Source organism: Bombina bombina, chromosome 4 (genome assembly GCF_027579735.1).
Source record: "Bombina bombina isolate aBomBom1 chromosome 4, aBomBom1.pri, whole genome shotgun sequence".
NCBI lineage: Eukaryota > Metazoa > Chordata > Amphibia > Anura > Bombinatoridae > Bombina > Bombina bombina.
In genome coordinates, this window is record NC_069502.1 from 493,841,465 (window position 1) to 493,861,862 (window position 20,398).

A 20,398-nucleotide genomic window follows, 5' to 3' on the forward strand; every position below is an offset into this window, starting at 1 on the left:
TTTCCATATAACTCATGAATCACTGGGGCAGGTAGTGAACCACAAGGACCCATTGAAAAAAGTGTACTTTGCTGAAGAATATTCTGTAGCATAACAATAGTAACAAATACAAGTATTACAGGCATTTTACATAGATAAACACTTAATTTGTTACATTAATATTAGAATATTCTTTGTGTAGTAGATGTAAAATAACCCAGAAATACAGTCTTCCTCTCCAAAGACTGTGTGCCCCTTATTTAAAGTGCAGAGTATGCCCAAATGGACGTTTACTTGGAACTCTTGAATTGTTATGGTTTGGGGAATAAGGAATATGTCCCTAATAAGTGGACCAATTATGAAAAGACATGTATAGCTCTTAGTCTGCCCTCTGAAGATATGGGACCAGTTCAGTTAGTCTGGAACGAACACATATACATATATGTAACACACAACAAATGAGAATATGCTTTGTGGGTCCATACAAGTAATGTACTTTGTAAGTCAATGCTAAAAGTAACTATAATATGAACTCACAGTGCAGTAGGGCCCTATTATAAAATAAAGAGGCATATACAGTCACTGATGGACTTATGATAGCTTTAGGGGAACAATAGCGGGCCAAGACAGAATCTTAGTTGATATCTACTTAATTGGGAGAAAACTGCCTTTGCTGAACATAAGGGTATGTGAGGTTGTACAGGCTGGCTAAATAGCATAATACATGCCCTATGTGTGTGTGATAACTGGGAAGTACATTAATAAGCTGTACACCTTGTGACCTATATCTGCCCTGATCTGTTAATGCAAGCTTATAAACAAAATGGTTTAGCTGTCTATTTATAGAGTAATCACCACATGCTGCCCCGGCTGCAGACAGTACATAATAGATGAGAATAGTCAAACCATCTAGATGTATACATCATATCAAAGACCAGGACACTAGACTTAGTTTGGAAACTATTGCCATGTACCATGGGGAGTGTATATGGTATTGTTGTATCTAGGCAATCATCTAGGCAGGGAAGTTTTGACTGATGAACTTAACAACAGTTGGGGAGAAATGTCACTGAATGTATACTATGGTGGGCATAAGGAGATGCTAAAGAGCTTCGGAATTCCTCAAGCAAGCTCCCTTCTTCCTACTATAATAACTATAATATGCCTTATGTAACAGACCCCCCTGAATGAACAGTATGAGGCCCGAATTATCAAAGGTCTTTCCGACTTGATCCGACAGTGCGGATCAGGTACGCCAAGACCTCGCTGAATGCGGAGAGCAATACGCTCTCCGTATTCAGCAGGGTGTCAATCAACCCGATCGTACTCGATCGGGTTGAATTGTGGCGATTCCTCGTCTGCCTGCTCAGAGCAGGCGTTAGATATAGAAATGGGCCCAGCCACTCACCATCCAATTGAGGGTGCACGCTACAGGGGTTTCTGCACTAACCGCCCAAAAGTAGACAATTTTGAAGAAAAGAGCAGCAGCACCACACTTTATAAACTTTTAACTGCTTTTAATGATGAAACATACAGGAAGCCAACGACGTTTCGGTCTTCAACTGACCTTAATCATGTGTATACAGAAGTAGCTAAACACACTGCTTAAATAGCTATATGGGGAAGGGTCACAGATACCTGTGTGGGTGTACACCCATATAGTTAACACTTTCATGTATCTAACATAGTATTGTTCTCAAACTCCCTCTAGTGGATAGAGATACTTCATTCTAAACTTCTATAGTGACCTATAAGACAAAACATAAATATGTATATATTATAAAACCATCAATTTACAATAATTAAACATTGCAAAAAGAAAATATTGCAGCATCAATAAAAGTACATAATTACCACATTTATACCAATATATCCAGATAGCATATCAATACAGTATATTCACAATGTTACTTGCCAGTCTATTTCCTTATTCAGTTCCTAGAGGGGCAAGATCTTGTAATGTATAAATCCAGAAATGTCTCTCTGCTTTTAAGTATGGATTGTCTATCACCACCTCTCCTAGGTCTCTTGATCTTGTTCTATGACCTGGAACCTTAGTTGGGAGATGGTATGCCCTGCCTGCAAGAAATGGTTAGAGACTGGAGCGTCCCCTATTCCCACATCTTATATTGGATTTGTGTTCTACAATTCTGTCCCTTACCCTACGTGTGGACTCACCTATATAAATCTTTGAGCATGGACACTTAATTAAATAAATCACATACTCTGAGTTACATGTAAAGTAACCAGGGATTTTAAATTTCTTGCCGGTCAGGGGATGCAAGAAACAGTTACCTCTAATTACATTATTGCAATTGCAACACCCTAAGCATGGGAAGCAGCCTAATTTTGGTGTAGATATATATGTTTGTGTCTGTTTCTTACCTGGGCCTAAATCTGCTCTTACTAATTTGTCCCTTAGGTTTTGACCCCTTCTATAGGCTGGCATAGGTGGTAATTCAAAATCTTTAATTTGAGGGTTAAGGTCTTTAATAACAGACCAGTGTTTCCTGATAATATTGTTAATATTTTTACTAAGGGGGTTGAATTGTGAGACAAAAACCATACGCTTATTGTCTTTTTCCTGCTTTACATTGCCTCTCAGGATAGAATGTCTATGAATTTCACTGACTTCTTCTATCTGTTTCTGGATGAGTTGTTTGGGAAAACCTCTCTCAATAAACAGTTTACCCATTTCTAGTAATCTGGTATGGGCTGTGTTGTCATCTGAGACTATTTTCTTGACCCTCAGGAGTTGGCTCCTAGGAAGACTACTGATCAAATGGGGGGGATGGGCACTTTCATACCTTAGGAGACTATTTCTATCACTCTCTTTCCTATATAGGTCAATTTTTAATGTCCTCCCATCTTTGATTACCTTAGTGTCTAGGAAAGCCACTGACTCCTCACTGAAGGTCAGCTTAAACTTAATGTGTCTAGTGGATACATTTAAATCAGCCACAAATTTCTGCAAGGAGTCAATGTCGCCCCCCCCCCATATGCCAAACACATCATCGATATATCTGAACCAACACAGTCCATATTGTTGAAATAACTGGTTAGTGTATACAAATCTCTCCTCATATACATTCATAAAGATGTTGGCATATGTGGGGGCGACATTTGACCCCATCGCAGTACCTTGACATTGTAGGTAAAATTGATCCTGAAAAAGGAAAAAATTGCAGTAGAGGATGAGTTGTAATAATCCTAAAATAAATTCACAATGAATGTTAGAAAATCTGTCATTGCTCTGGATAGCCTGTCTAACAGCCCCTAGGCCACTTGTATGTGTAATGGATGTGTAAAGGCTATTTACATCGAGGGTAAAGAGGATAAATTTCTCACTTAACATACTTAATTCTTCTAATTTCACAAGAAAATCACCTGTGTCCTTAATATAGGACATAGATTCCATAGCTAATGGTCTAAGTAGCTTGTCAAGATATTTGGATACATTTGTCATGATTGAATTAGTGCTGGCAACAATCGGACGGCCAGGGGGAGGCTCTCTGTTCTTATGTATTTTGGGTAATGTATAGAATACAGGTGTAACAAACTCTTTAATCAACAGAAATTTTTGTTCTTTTTCAGTTATTACCCCATTACATATTGCTTTATTGATGTATTGAGTCAGCTCATGTTGTACTTCAAATGTTGGGTCCCTGTCTAGTAATCTATACACTGTATTATCTTGTAGTTGACCCCTAATCTCTTGAACATAGTATTCCTTATCAAGAATAACGGTAGCCCCGCCCTTATCCGCTGGCTTGCAAATAATCTCCTTATTATTTTTCAAACTTAGTAGTGCCTCATTTTCAGATCTAGAGAAATTACTTTGTAGAGTTTTCCTGTCCCTATCCGTGACTAGCTGTTTATGTTTAAGTACATCTATGTCCCTCAAAACTAGCTGTATAAAGGTTTCTATGCTGTTGTTATGCACCTGAGGATTAAAGTTACTTTTGCATCTAAGACCCAAATTTTTAAGAGACAAAGGTTTATCACCATACTCCAAGTCCGCATTGGTATTATTTCCTTGAACAGTCTGTAATTGTCCAAAATATGCCTTTAATTTAATATTGCGGAATAAAGTATGTAGTTCCCTTTGTAGCTGAAAAAAGTCACACGCCGGAAAACCAATGGATACCAAAACGAAAGAAGCCAGGCCACAGAGAACGGCACGGAACAAGACCAAGCGGAACTGATGGTGAATATCTCTAAACATACTCTTACAGACTTAGAGAAACAGGTAATCAACAAAGGACTGTCATTTTGTCCCATACCAAGATGTGACTTTTTTCAGCTACAAAGGGAACTACATACTTTATTCCGCAATATTAAATTAAAGGCATATTTTGGACAATTACAGACTGTTCAAGGAAATAATACCAATGCGGACTTGGAGTATGGTGATAAACCTTTGTCTCTTAAAAATTTGGGTCTTAGATGCAAAAGTAACTTTAATCCTCAGGTGCATAACAACAGCATAGAAACCTTTATACAGCTAGTTGTGAGGGACATAGATGTACTTAAACATAAACAGCTAGTCACGGATAGGGACAGGAAAACTCTACAAAGTAATTTCTCTAGATCTGAAAATGAGGCACTACTAAGTTTGAAAAATAATAAGGAGATTATTTGCAAGCCAGCGGATAAGGGCGGGGCTACCGTTATTCTTGATAAGGAATACTATGTTCAAGAGATTAGGGGTCAACTACAAGATAATACAGTGTATAGATTACTAGACAGGGACCCAACATTTGAAGTACAACATGAGCTGACTTAATACATCAATAAAGCAATATGTAATGGGGTAATAACTGAAAAAGAACAAAAATTTCTGTTGATTAAAGAGTTTGTTACACCTGTATTCTATACATTACCCAAAATACATAAGAACAGAGAGGCTCCCCCTGGCCGTCCGATTGTTGCCAGCACTAATTCAATCATGACAAATGTATCCAAATATCTTGACAAGCTACTTAGACCATTAGCTATGGAATCTATGTCCTATATTAAGGACACAGGTGATTTTCTTGTGAAATTAGAAGAATTAAGTATGTTAAGTGAGAAATTTATCCTCTTTACCCTCGATGTAAATAGCCTTTACACATCCATTACACATACAAGTGGCCTAGGGGCTGTTAGACAGGCTATCCAGAGCAATGACAGATTTTCTAACATTCATTGTGAATTTATTTTAGGATTATTACAACTCATCCTCTACTGCAATTTTTTCCTTTTTCAGGATCAATTTTACCTACAATGTCAAGGTACTGCGATGGGGTCAAATGTCGCCCCCACATATGCCAACATCTTTATGAATGTATATGAGGAGAGATTTGTATACACTAACCAGTTATTTCAACAATATGGACTGTGTTGGTTCAGATATATCGATGATGTGTTTGGCATATGGGGGGGGCGACATTGACTCCTTGCAGAAATTTGTGGCTGATTTAAATGTATCCACTAGACACATTAAGTTTAAGCTGACCTTCAGTGAGGAGTCAGTGGCTTTCCTAGACACTAAGGTAATCAAAGATGGGAGGACATTAAAAATTGACCTATATAGGAAAGAGAGTGATAGAAATAGTCTCCTAAGGTATGAAAGTGCCCATCCCCCCCATTTGATCAGTAGTCTTCCTAGGAGCCAACTCCTGAGGGTCAAGAAAATAGTCTCAGATGACAACACAGCCCATACCAGATTACTAGAAATGGGTAAACTGTTTATTGAGAGAGGTTTTCCCAAACAACTCATCCAGAAACAGATAGAAGAAGTCAGTGAAATTCATAGACATTCTATCCTGAGAGGCAATGTAAAGCAGGAAAAAGACAATAAGCGTATGGTTTTTGTCTCACAATTCAACCCCCTTAGTAAAAATATTAACAATATTATCAGGAAACACTGGTCTGTTATTAAAGACCTTAACCCTCAAATTAAAGATTTTGAATTACCACCTATGCCAGCCTATAGAAGGGGTCAAAACCTAAGGGACAAATTAGTAAGAGCAGATTTAGGCCCAGGTAAGAAACAGACACAAACATATATATCTACACCAAAATTAGGCTGCTTCCCATGCTTAGGGTGTTGCAATTGCAATAATGTAATTAGAGGTAACTGTTTCTTGCATCCCCTGACCGGCAAGAAATTTAAAATCCCTGGTTACTTTACATGTAACTCAGAGTATGTGATTTATTTAATTAAGTGTCCATGCTCAAAGATTTATATAGGTGAGTCCACACGTAGGGTAAGGGACAGAATTGTAGAACACAAATCCAATATAAGATGTGGGAATAGGGACGCTCCAGTCTCTAACCATTTCTTGCAGGCAGGGCATACCATCTCCCAACTAAGGTTCCAGGTCATAGAACAGATCAAGAGACCTAGGAGAGGTGGTGATAGACAATCCATACTTAAAAGCAGAGAGACATTCTGGATTTATACATTACAAGCTCTTGCCCCTCTAGGAATGAATAAGGAAATAGACTGGCAAGTAACATTGTGAATATACTGTATTGATATGCTATCTGGATATATTGGTATAAATGTGGTAATTATGTACATTTATTGATGCTGCAATATTTTCTTTTTGCAATGTTTAATTATTGTAAATTGATGTTTTTATAATATATACATATTTATGTTTTGTCTTATAGGTCACTATAGAAGTTTAGAATGAAGTATCTCTATCCACTAGAGGGAGTTTGAGAACAATACTATGTTTGATACATGAAAGTGTTAACTATATGGGTGTACACCCACACAGGTATCTGTGACCCTTCCCCATATAGCTATTTAAGCAGTGTGTTTAGCTACTTCTGTATACAACATGATTAAGGTCAGTTGATGACCGAAACGTCGTTGCTTTCCTGTATGTTTCATCATTAAAAGCAGTTAAAAGTTTATAAAGTGTGGTGCTGCTGCTCTTTTCTTCAAAATTGCTCAGAGCAGGCGGACAGGGTTATGGAGCAGCGGTCTTTATACCGCTGCTCCATAACTTGCGTTTCTGGCGAGTCTGAAGACTCGCAAGAAACACGGGCCCTCAAGCTCCATATGGAGCTTTATAAATGGGCCTCTATGTCTGATTAGCTGGGACAGATGGAGCAAACTAATATCTATCTTGTGCTGAAGCATGGTAGCAGAGCTGTCACAACCAATATTAAAAGGAACAAGTATGAACCCATAACTGACTTGAGAAACAATACTAAACCACTTGTGGAATAACTAACTATATTAAAAATTAAGAAATTAAGCAATGAGTAGTATGCAATCCCCCCAAGAAAACAACAGTAATTCACATTTAGCTTTATCATATGCCTAGTCGGCATTTGCAGTTCTTCAGTGCCAGTAGGAAAGGTTTACTTTTGTAAGTGTTATATGTGGAATAGTTCAGTAGAGTGTCTGTATGTACCGGAAGTGTTTCCTTTAATAAAAGTCTACCTACTCCAAATCTGCTCCATTTTACTATTAATAAAGGTTGTGCAGATCCCGTTTCTCTGCCACAAAAAGGCATTATGTTTGCTGTATCCTTGACAAAACATGGAGTGGTAGTCATGCGGTCTAGGTGATCAGATGATGTTTGACCATTAGAGCGTAGTGTACTCTGATCCCGGATTGTAATCTTCAGAGTCTGAGATAGCTCCATATCTAAATGAATGTTACTGTACTCCCATCGGTTTGCTGAGAAAAATCGTCATTTATGACACTCACAGTATATGTCGGATGGTACAGGGGAATCCTCCTCCAGTTTGTTCAGCTCCACTTGTAGAGTAGAGATTAAAATGTTGCCTGAGATCTCGGTAGTGATGATCTTGGGAGAGCAGCGTACTACGTTCCCAGGGCTCTATGGTGTCCATTGCGCTGAGGCAGTGTCCAATGGTGTTCTCTGATTCATAAAATGGTGTCACAATCCCCAAGGGGCTGTATGTGGATAATATTGTCGGCCGCATAATCGCAGCCGACAGGGAGCCACCAGTATGCTCAAGTCAACTCTCACTCTGAGCTCCACGTGGTCCGTAATATGGCCGCTCCTCAGCCAGACTATATGTGAGCTGCGGTTGGTAGGAAAATGCTCCTATTTGCCACTTCAGGTCCACTCTCCCCCTCGATACTGATCTATAGATTATCAGCCATAGTTTTTCAAAAATCTAGGGCGATACTGAGCGGTCTTGTTATGAATTAAATATATCGTATGAGCAGAGCTCTCTTAGTATGCGACCGCTTAGACACCTGGCTTGCTCCGCCCCCACAGGACTTTTTTGAAAAACACCCAATATCACTCTCATGTTTGATAGAGGTGTAAAGACTTTGAACATCTAGTGTATAGAGTATGTACTTATCTGTGCCCAGCTCAAGATTGTTCAATTTTTTGATAAAGTCTCCAGTATCTTTAATATAGGAAGATAAACTTTCCACATGGAGAATTAAGGATACTGGAGACTTTATCAAAAAATTTAACAATTTTGAGCTGGGCACAGATAAGTACTCTACACACTAGATGTTCAAAGTCTTTACACCACTATTAAACATGAGAGTGGTATTGGGTGTGTTAAAAAAGTCCTGTTAAACATAAACAACTACAGTATTGAACGGATACTATTCTTAGAAGAGCTATTGAGATTGGTCTTATTTTGTAACAATTTCTTGTTTGGAGATACTTGTTATCTCCAAACCCAGGGTACAGCAATGGGATTGAATGTTGCCCCCTCATACGCCAACATATTTATGGGAAACTTTAAAGAGAAGTTTGTATATTAACATGAATTGTTCTTACAATATGGAGCCACATGGTGGCATTTCACAAATGATGTGTTTGGCGTATGGGGGGGGGGGGGCAACCTAGATACCCTGTTGCAGTTTGTGACAGATCTAAATCAGGCAGTAAATGGTATAAAGTTTACTTTAAACTGGCAATCATGTTTTTGTAGTCTTTTTAGACACCAAGGTAGTTAAAAAATACTGCCAAAAACTGCTTAGAATGTGATATCCAAATTATATCTACTGACAAAAATAATATTTTACACTTCAGCACTTAAATAATGTAATTTCCAAATCTTGGCAAAACAATCCTAGACAATACTTATTAGATTCCCAACTATTTTTCTTTCCTTTCCGTTTTTTTGTTGGACAGAATAGGGTCTGTTGCACAGGAATCATTTTAAATATTTATAAATAGGAGGAGTTTTAGTACTGTCCATTCCCAAGGGGATACTAATTCTTTTAAAATCAATATAGTGTAGTGATCTGACAAAATGTTATTATTTATTGGTTAATGTTAATTTCTAAGGACCATATAAGACAACTAGGCTGATTCTTAGTTTTACTCCTAATTCTTTAATTAAAGGAGATAAGTTTGCACACCCTAGAACTGGTAAGTTGTATAATATTAGAGATTTCTTTACTTGTAACTCAAGTTATGTGATTTATCTGATAAAGTGCCCATGTTCCAGGATTTATTTAGGAGAGATCACAAGGAAGATACGTGACCGTATCAACAACGAACCAACACTCCATAAGCCAATTACGATGGCAGATCATTGATCATATTAAACTGCCTAGAAGAGGGGGCAATAGGGAATTATTATTAAAAAGAAAAGAATTGTTTTGGATATCTACACTTAACTCAATGAGGCCTTTTGGAATGAATAAAAATTTGATGTATCAGTATTCATGTAGTTCATTCAATTCAGTACAGTGTACAAAGGTATTTTTCTTACACCTAGATTTAGAGTTTTGCGGCCAAAGGGGTGCGTTAGCTACGTGTCTTTTTTTTTCTAGCGCTGCTTCTAAACAACGCTGGTATTTAGAGTTCTCTTAAGGGCTGCGCTAGGCTCCAAAAAGGGAGCGTACAGGCATATTTACCGCCACTTCAACTCTCAATACCAGCGTTGCTTACGGTAGCGGCTAGCTGGAAAAACGTGCTCATGCACGATTCCCCCATAGGAAACAATTAGGCAGTTTGGGCTGAAAAAAAACCTAACACCTGCAAAAAAGCAGCGTTCAGCTCCTAACGCAGCCCCATTGTTTCCAATGGGGAAACACTTTCTAAGTCTGCACCTAACACCCTAACATGAACCCCGAGTCTAAACACCCCTAACCTTACACTTATTAACCCCTAATCTGCCGCCCCCGCTATCGCTGACACCTGCATTTTATTATTAACCACTAATCTTCCGCTCCGGACACCGCTGCAACCTACATTATCCCTATGTGCCCCTAACATCGCTGACACCTACATAATATTTATTAACCCCTAATCTGCCCCCCCCACGTCGTTGCTACCTTACCTACACCTATTAACCCCTAATCTGCCAACCGGAACTCACCGCTACTATAATAAATGTATTAACCTTTAAAGCTAAGTCTAAACCTAACCCTAACACCCCCTAAGTTAAATATAACTTTAATCTAACGAAATAAATTAAATATTATTAACTAAAGTCTTCCTATTTAAAGCTAAATACTTACCTGTAAAATAAACCCTAATATAGCTACAATATAACAAATAATTATATTGTTGCTATTTTAGGATTTATATTTATTTTACAGGCAACTTTGTATTTATTTAAACTAGGTACAATAGCTATTAAATAGTTATTTACTATTTAATAGCTACCTAGTTAAAATAATTACAAAATTACCTGTAAAATAAATCCTCACCTAAGTTACAATTAAACCTAACACTACACTATCAATAAATAAATTAAATCAATTAACTACAATTACCTACAATTAAATAAACTAAACTAAATTACAAAAAAAACAAATACTAAATTACAAAAAATGAAAAAGATTACAAGAATTTTAAGCTAATTACACGTACTCTAAGCCCCTAATAAGATAACAAAGCCCCCAAAAATAAAAAAAATTCCCTACCCTAATCTAAATTAATAAAGTTAACAGCTCTATTACCTTACCAGCCCTTAAAAGGGCATGCCCCAAAGAAATCAGCTCTTTTGCCTTTAAAAAAAACCACAATACCATCCCTCAACATTACAACCCACCACCCACATACCCCTACTCTAACCCAAACCCCCCATAAATAAACCTAACACTACCCCCTGAAGATCTCCCTACCTAGAGCCGTGTTCACCCAGCCAAGCACCGATGGACCAAAAGAGGGCATCCGGAGCGGCAGAAGTCTTCATCATATCCGGGCAGAACAGGACATCCGGACCGGTAGACATCTTCATCCAAGCGTTATCTTCTATCTTCATCCATCCGGAGCGGAGCGGAGCCATCTTCTTCCAGCCGACGTGGATCCATCCTTCTTCCACGACGCCTACTTGCCGAATGAAGGTTCCTTTAAATGACGTCATCCATGATGGCATCCCTCGAATTCCGATTGGCTGATTCTATCAGCCAATTGGAATTAAGGTAGGAAAAATTTGATTGGCTGATTGAATCAGCCAATCAGATTCAAGTTCAATCGGATTGGCTGATCCAATTAGCCAATCAGATTGAGCTCACATTCTATTGGCTGATCGGAACAGCCAATAGAATGCAAGCTCAATCTGATTGGCTGATTGGATCAGCCAATCCGATTGAACTTGAATCTGATTGGCTGATTCAATCAGCCAATCAGATTTTTCCTACTTTAATTCCAATTGGCTGATAAAATCCTATCAGCCAATCGGAATTCGAGGGACGCCATCTAGGATGACGTAATTTAAAGGAACCTTCATTCGGCGAGTAGGCGTCGTGGAAGAAGGATGGATCCGCGTCGGCTGGAAGAAGATGGCTCCACTCCGGATGGATGAAGATAGAAGATGCCGCTTGGATGACGATGTCTATCGGTCCGGATGTCCTCTTCTGCCCGGATAGGATGAAGACTTCTGCCGCTCCGGATACCCTCTTTTGGTCCATCAGTGCCCGGCTGGGTGAACACGGCTCAAGGTAGGGAGATCTTCAGGGGGGTAGTGTTAGGTTTATTTAAGGGGGGTTTGGGTTAGAGTAGGGGTATGTGGGTGGTGGGTTGTAATGTTGGGGGATGGTATTGTGTTTTTTTTCTACAGGCAAAAGAGCTGATTTCTTTGGGGCATGTCCCGCAAAAAGCCATTTTAAGAGCTGGTAAGGTAACAGAGCTGTTAACTTTATTAATTTAGATTAGGGTATGGAATTTTTTTTATTTTGGGGGGCTTTGTTATTTTATTAGGGGGCTTAGAGTACGTGTAATTAGCTTAAAATTATTGTAAACTTTTTTTATTTTTTTGTAATTTAGTGGGTTTTTTTTTTGTAATTTAGTTTAGTTTATTTAATTGTAAGTAATTGCAGTTAATTGATTTAATTTATTTATTGATAGTGTAGTGTTAGGTTTAATTGTAACTTAGGTTAGGATTTATTTTACAGGTAATTTTGTAATTATTTTAACTAGGTAGCTATTAAATATTAAATAACTATTTAATAGCTATTGTACCTAGTTTAAATAAATACAAAGTTGCCTGTAAAATAAATATAAATCCTAAAATAGCTACAATATAATTATTCGTTATATTGTAGCTATATTAGGGTTTATTTTACAGGTAAATTTTTAGTTTTAAATAGGAATACTTTAGTTAATAATATTTAATTTATTTAGTTAGATTAAAATTATATTTAACTTAGGGGGATGTTAGGGTTAGGGTTAGACTTAGCTTTAGGGGTTAATACATTTATTAGAGTAGCGGCGAGGTCCGGTCAGCAGATTAGGGGTTAATAAGTGTAGTTAGGTAGTGGCGACATGGGGGGGGCAGATTAGGGGTTAATAAATATTATGTAGGTGTCGGCGATGTTAGGGGCAGCAGATTAGGGCTTCATAGGAATAATGTAGGTGGCGGTGGTGTGCGGTCGGCAGATTAGGGGTTAAAAATATTTATTATAGTGGTGGCGATGTAAGGGGACCTCGGTTTAGGGGTACATAGGTAGTTTATGGGTGTTAGTGTACTTTAAAGCACAGTAGTTAAGAGCTTTATAAACTGGTGTTAGCCCATAAAGCTCTTAACTACTGACTTTATTCTGCGGCTGGAGTCTTGTAGGTAGAGGCTCTAACGCTCACTTCAGCCAAGACTCTAAATACCGGCGTTAGGAAGATCCCATTGAAAAGATAGGGGATCTGCGGTATGGAAAAGTTGTGGCTGGAAAGTGACTGGCTGACTTTAAATACCATCGGGCGGCCAAAAGCAGCGTTAGTACCCCTTAACGCTGCTTTTGACGGCTACCACAGAACTCTAAATCTAGGCGTGTATGTTTTTAAACTGCTTTTTAGTATATATTTTCTATTTGATATATTGAACTTGTAGTACTCAGGATTTACCAGCAGATGGGGTAGGTGAGTGGTTATCTGGCCTGAACTTGTATTATAATTGATTAAACACCTACAGGTGTATGCTAATTAAGTAACCTGTGTGGCTACAAAACAGAGAGTTTGTGAATAGTATTACATTGTATGACTAAGGGTGTATAACCTAAAACGTTACTGCTATTTTTGTACCTTCGAATCCTTCCCTAAATGAAGAAAAGATTTGGAAGCTTATGCTGTGGACACCTTTTTATAGAACATGAAGTTACAACACTGTCCTACCTGTAGTCATTGTCATCAAAGAGATGTTATATTGTTCCAGATGGAAAGACTATGAATTATTCAGTGAGTAAAGGTGAATGCCTTTAAAGAGCATAAGTGTTTCAGTTTAAATATGAGTAAGGGCTTTAAATACTTGCACAGTTAGTGACTACTGAGTGCACTGTAAATAAGCTAAAATCTGCACTTTAAAGTGCTTCATCATGAAAGAATTGTGACAAATGGTTTATTTGGATTTGTGAATCATAGTGCAACAGCCATTTTAATAATAAACAATATAGCCAGGCTAAAGTCAATTAGACAATGAGTCTGCTGCATTGGAAACTTAAATGAAAGATAAACAAAGCTACCTGTTGTACATTTTTAAAACAGCCTTAGGGCTATATTTGTCAAGCTCCGTATGGAGCTTGATGCCCCGTGTTTCTGGCGAGCCTTCTAAAGACCGATGCTCCACAACCTGTCCGCCTGCTCTGAGGCGGCGGACAGAAATCGACAGAAATCAACCCGATCCAATACGATCGTGTTGATTGAGACCCCCTGCTAGCGGCCGATTGGCCGTGAATCTGCAGGGGGGCGGTATTGTACCAACAGTTCACAAGAACTGCTGGTGCAATGATAAATGCAGAGAGCGTATGCTGTCGGCATTTATCGATGTGCAGCGGACATGATCCGCAATATCGTATCATGTCTGCTCGCACAATGATAATTTGGCCCCTTAATACTCAATTGGAAATAGCATCTAACTCCATAAGCATGAAATAGCTGCATCAGCTTTAGGAAGTGAGGGGAACTCTGAACAACCACTTTATTATTTTTCTGGAACCTGTAACTTTCGCAGAGAAAACTCTTCCCAATATGTTTCTATTAATGCAAGAGTCTGGAAATTCTGTAGATTCATCTTTAAAGGGATAGAAAGGTCAAACTTGAAAATGTGCATGTGTGCATTTTAATTTGAAATAGAAACATTTTTGCAATATACTTCCAGTAGGAAAAATGCTTAAAATTATTATTATTTTTGCAGCATACACACATATCCTGTGAAGACCCGTGCATTAGCGTTCAAGCTCAGAGAGATGGCAGTGGTATGCATTTTGCCTGAGAAGATGTCATTTGTATCATATAAGCCATTCTCTGAAAAGGTACAGTGTTTGAATACTGGTGCACAGGATCTCAGAGCATATGTGGGTATGTTGCTGAAAAACAATAATCATTTTTATTAGTAGCATTTTTGATAATGGAAGTATGTTTTTATGTCAAATGGAAATGCGGCCATGTACATTTTAATCTTTCAATCCATTTAATCTAAGTTGGTAGATGGTAATGCTACTCCTCTTAAATTTCCAGACTATTTGATCAATTTAATGAACAATGGCAAGGAGAACATATCATGTATAAATTCATAGGCTCTAATATATCCTCCATATAAAAGGGCTATTTACTGTAGCACTAATTAGAGTGAGGCCTCACACTATCAGTGATATTCAAGTTGAAATAAAAATCATTGGTTATAAACTGTAATCAAAGATTTCCCCAGCATTTGCTAAAATTAGCAGGACCCATAAGACTCACTATTTAGCATGATAGCTACATTTGCACTGATATTATACATTTAGTATTGCATGCACAAGCAGCAACTGTCCCCACCAGCTGCTATTAACCCATAAGCTGCCAGACCGTCAACTGCTTTTAACCACCTAATTGCACTCCTACCACAAGGAACTTCCTCCCTAAATCTGGATCCTCTTCCGTGTCTGGTAATTACCAGATGTTTGAATGCTATATAGTGTTTTTCTAACACTCATTTTATTCCTGTTAACTGATATACATTTAAATTGCTCAAAAGGAAAGGCCATTAGTCTTCTGGTCTAGTGGTTAACCGGGATAATGACATTTATTTTTGCGCCTGCACTAAAAAATTGCTAGTGCAATGTACCCTGCTCTATGAATTGTGCTAGTCAAAAAAAAAAAGCCATCTATTTATAATGGGAGAAATTTTTTTGCAAGTGGTACAGAACTGCATTTTTACACACCGCTTATAGTGTATAGTGAAACCAGAAAGCAGAATATATCACCTTACCTACAATTCTCAGAATCTTCTTTTATCTGAGCAAACATTGGCCTCTATTTATTAAGGTCTGTCGGACCTGATCCGACAGTGTGGATCAGGTCGACAGACCTCACTGAATATGGCAAGCAATACGCTCGCCGTATTCAGCATTGCACAAGCAGCTAACAAGAGCTGCTGGTGCAACGCCGCCCCTGCAGACTCGCGGCCAATGGGCCGCCAGCAGGGGGGTGTTAATCAATCCAATCATAATCGATCGGGTTGAATTGCGGTGATGTCTGTCCGCCTGCTCAGAGCAGGCGGACAGGTTATGGAGCAGCGGTCTTTGTGACCGCTGCTTCATAACTGCAGTTTCTGGCGAGCCTGCAGGCTTGCCAGAAGCACGGGGCATCAAGCTCCATACAGAGCTTGATAAATATGGGCCATTATCTTCTGGGCAGGCTCTTCCATCTCTAGATGGGAAATTAATTGATAAGAAACTGCTGGTTTGAAAGAGAAATGTAAGTAGTGCAGTAAACCTCTGCAGAACTTACTATGCAAGAGGGTATACCACTTGCTTATTTAAGAAAGCAAGTCAGAAGCTGCTTGAAAGACATATCCCTTTTTAATTGCTGCAAACATCATGCCCTTGTGCCAACTCCAACATGAAGATGTAACCAATGTGGTGCTGTCTTGCCTATACAACAAATACAAATAAGCACTTGCACCCATGCCTATTTCCCCAATAGATGCCTATGGATACCAATGGGTACCAATATTCTGCCAAACAAAAACAGGACTAGACAAATTTGCAAGGGAAATAGCTACATCTTTGTACTAGTCCAACATCAGGGCTTGCAAACCTCATTGAGCCTTAGTCAGCCCAGTACAGTACCTTGAGAGAAGTCATAGCTCTACCCATTATGCTCTTTAATAGAATTAGGAATGCAGTCTGGTGGAAAGGAATCATTTTAAATATTTAGGTTTTGAAGGAATTTTAGTTGTGTTCATTCCCCACGGGGAGAAATTATTGTTGCTCTAGTGAAAGCCAAGATAGTGTATTTGTTTACACTTGCACCTAAAAAAGGGAATGTGGAAATCTGAGAATTAGAAAACTGAGCATTCAAATGAAATATTTCCAGCATGGCTTAAGCAAAAATACTTCTCTGGTTGGCAATACTTTGCTAGATAGGTCTTTTTATGACACATTTCACCTGTATCTGATGGATCCTATATTGCCTTGTATCACTACATGGCTTCATTATAAAATGGAAAATCGTAAAAGAAATTGCTAAGGGGCAAACTGTGCAAGGATAAGAACAATGGCAAGGCAGTAAATATTTAATCTTTGTATTTTTATAGTTATGTTTTAGAGTTCAAACTGAAATGTCTTAAATTTACAAAGAAATTAGCAGCTCACTTTTGCACGTGATGTAAAGGCAAGCAATGTGTAGTGAATATGAGTCAAGTAAATTGGTTTCATTCTATAAAAAAAAGAGTTATCAAGAATGCCTTGTTAGAGTTGTAAGTAAAATCATGCACTGTGCATTATACATAGGGTCATATTACAGATGATATGAGACACCATTCTGAAGTATATTAAGAGGTTAAAGGGACACTAAAGTCAAAATTCAGATAGAGCATGGAATTTTAAGCAACTTTCTAATTTACTCCTATTATAATTTTTCTTCCTTCTTTTGGTATCTTTATTTGAAAAGCAGGAATGTATTATTAAGAGCCGGCCCATTTTTTGTTCAGAACCTGGGTTACTCTTGCTTATTGGTGGCTAAATTAAGCCACCAATAAAAAAGCTCTAGCCAGGGTTCTGAACCAAAAATGGGCCAGCTCCTTGGCTTACATTCCTACTTTTTCAAATAAAGATACCAAGAGAATGAAGAAAAAATGATAATAGTAGTAAATTAGAAACTTGCTTAAAATTGCATGCTCTATCTGAATCATGAAAGAAAAAAAATAATATCCCTATAAGTACTGTTTCAAAATCAAATGAATATCATGTGATATCCTTAATAAGCTCCACCTTCTAAATGCAATACTAAGCTGCTATTGTGATGATGCTTTAAAAAGTAACTTCTGATGTTTTAGCTTATTTAATAGAACATTCTTTTCATCTAACTGTATTGACCATACTGCAGCAATGAAAGTCTCTCACAAGTTATCTATAGATAAAGAAAACAATTACTAAAATCAGGTGACGGAAATAGTACATACTTACAATTTTTCATTGTTTAATTATGACCATTGTTGAACCATATCATATATTCATCATTTAAGACCATTAAGGGGACATTAAAACTTATGCATTTGTAAAACACCTTACTCAAACATTAAATATATTACAGGAGAAAAAGGTTTAGTTAGAGCTGTTTATTTTTATTTCTGTAAATAACTAGAAGTGTATAATTATGTAAAACGCAACCGTGGAATAGACAGTGATATAAATTAAGCATTTTGTTCACAACCAGTTCTAAAAAAAAATAAAACAAAAAACCTATAATGCAATTTAATATGTCATATTTTGGATACAACAAAGCATATACAAACTACTTTAATTTCTCTTGAAAACAGTTACAACTTTACCTGCACTCCTGGTGTACCAGGTATACCTGAATCACCCGGTAATCCACGCAGTCCCTGCATAAACAGAATATAAAAGGAAGGATTCTGTATAAGTTTATATCAGTATCATATGTGATAACAGAAAATGTAAGTTTCTTTATAATAAAAAATAAATGTGGCTGAGATTTATAAGTTTTACTTGGTCAAGTCATTGCCACTAATTCCGCAATTTGAAAATAATTTGGGAGTGTAAAAGGAAGTTAACATTTATGATTTAAGAATAAGCAAATCTTTGTGGAAGATAATTTGCATAGAGAGAGCATTTGTGAACACATAATTTATGACTAGGATAGGCAAAATAACTTATTCCCTATGTTGGATGACTTCTATTGATAGTGTCCTAGGTTCAAGTGCCATTAAATACATTTATTTATTTTAGTATAGAACATTTGGTTAACGTCAAAAGATGTACACAAGAAAGGTAGTCTTTGCTACCTGGATTCTATTTCCAAGGATTTGGATTCAAATCCTGATAACTAGGTCATTTCACTTGGTCATGTCATTCTTAAAAACACTGACAATTACAAGTAAATTAGGTTAGTAATTTCAAAATAAACAAAAATTTAAAAATCTACAAACAATACAAAAACACAGAAGCGCCACATGGCCCAATATTGTTTGATACAGAGTGGAAATAATATGTGATGCATACACTCACATTTGCTGTGGCACCCCTATTGGTGCAGAAGAAGCAGTCTGAGATCAATTAGCAGTCACTCAGAAGACTGACCTCCAGTGGCTATTCAGTAATCTGCAAGGAGTGGTAGAAACACAAAGGTGCCTATATGGCCTAGTATTGCTTATGTAGGCGAATAAATATTCAACAATAATAATTATTGAACTCCCATTTAGAAGAGCACCTTCCTTGGTGCGCTCAGGGCAGACTGGGATCAATATAGTCACCCAGCAGACTTGTCTCAGGCAATCTGGAACTCCCAGTGTTCCAAAAGTGATGAATAGGTCAGGTAAAGTTAGGAAATAATCCGGCAGCAAGTGGTAAGTGTTAATAAAACGTACTTTATTTAAAAGAATATGTTGTTGTGTTGGTAACATCGATGCAAACCCTTTCATATTATTTAAGCATATGATACAAATAGCGACCGGTATACTTAAATAATATGAAAGGGTTTGCATCGATGTTACCAACACAACAACATATTCTGTGACCATATTACATGTATTGTGGATTAGGTCAAATGTTTGATATTGTGAAATGTTTGATATTGTAGAATAGGTTAAATGTTTGATCAAGGATCATTTATCCATTGTTAATGCTCAATGTGGGACTGTTTGTAATTTGCACAATATTACAAAAGGGTCTGTGTATATATATATGCTCTCAATACCGTAACATATTTATGACTACTATTAAGATCCATTGAGGAGTAGGTCTGATCAAAGATCGTTTGTTAATGCTTATCTTAAGATGTATTGCTCTAACAATAAATGTTTGTTTACATAATGAGTCTGTTTTGCATCTGCAAATCTGATTGGATGATTCAGTCACATGACTCTCCAACTGATTAACTTCTCACCCAGGTGCATTTCATTATTTAGGATAGTCAGGTATATATAGCAAGGGTTTATTATTCATTTTTATTAAGCCTGATAAAACAACCACTGGTTGTGTTGAGAACACGCGTTGCTTTTAACAATATTTAAATAAAGTAAGTTTTATTAACACTTACCACGATGCTGCCAGGATTATTTCCTAACTTTACCTGACCTATTCATCCCTTTTGGAACACTGGGAGTTCCAGCTTGCCTGAGACAAGTCTGCTGGGTGACTATATTGATCCCAGTCTGCCCTGAGCGCACCAAGGCAGGTGCTCTTCTAAATGTGAGTTCAATAATTATTATTGTTGAATATTTATTCGCCTACATAAGCAATACTAGGCCATATAGGCACCTTTGTGTTTCTACCACTCCTTGCAGATTACTGAATAGCCACTGTAGGTCAGTCTTCTGGGTGACTGCTAATTGATCTCAGACTGCTTCTTCTGCACCAATAGGGGTGCCACAGCAAATGTGAGTGTATCCATCACATATTATTTCCACTCTGTATCAAACAATATTGGGCCATGTGGCTCTTCTGTGTTTTTGCATTGTTTGTAGATCACTGAATTTGGATCGTGGCCTTGATCCTCCACAGACAGCTGCCTAGACCTGCATCATCATT

The 20,398-nt window shown here is 37.6% G+C and overlaps 1 protein-coding gene across 1 annotated transcript in view; it reads right to left on the reverse strand.

Annotated features, from left to right (window-relative positions):
• Window positions 1-20,398, reverse strand: part of LOC128656477 (collagen alpha-1(XXI) chain-like) — a 788,552-nt gene that overhangs the window by 226,245 nt on the left and 541,909 nt on the right. The window contains exon 11 of the mRNA XM_053710398.1: window positions 18,181-18,234. Within this exon, the coding sequence (XP_053566373.1) occupies window positions 18,181-18,234 (54 nt within the window). The remainder of the gene's footprint in view (window positions 1-18,180; window positions 18,235-20,398) is intronic.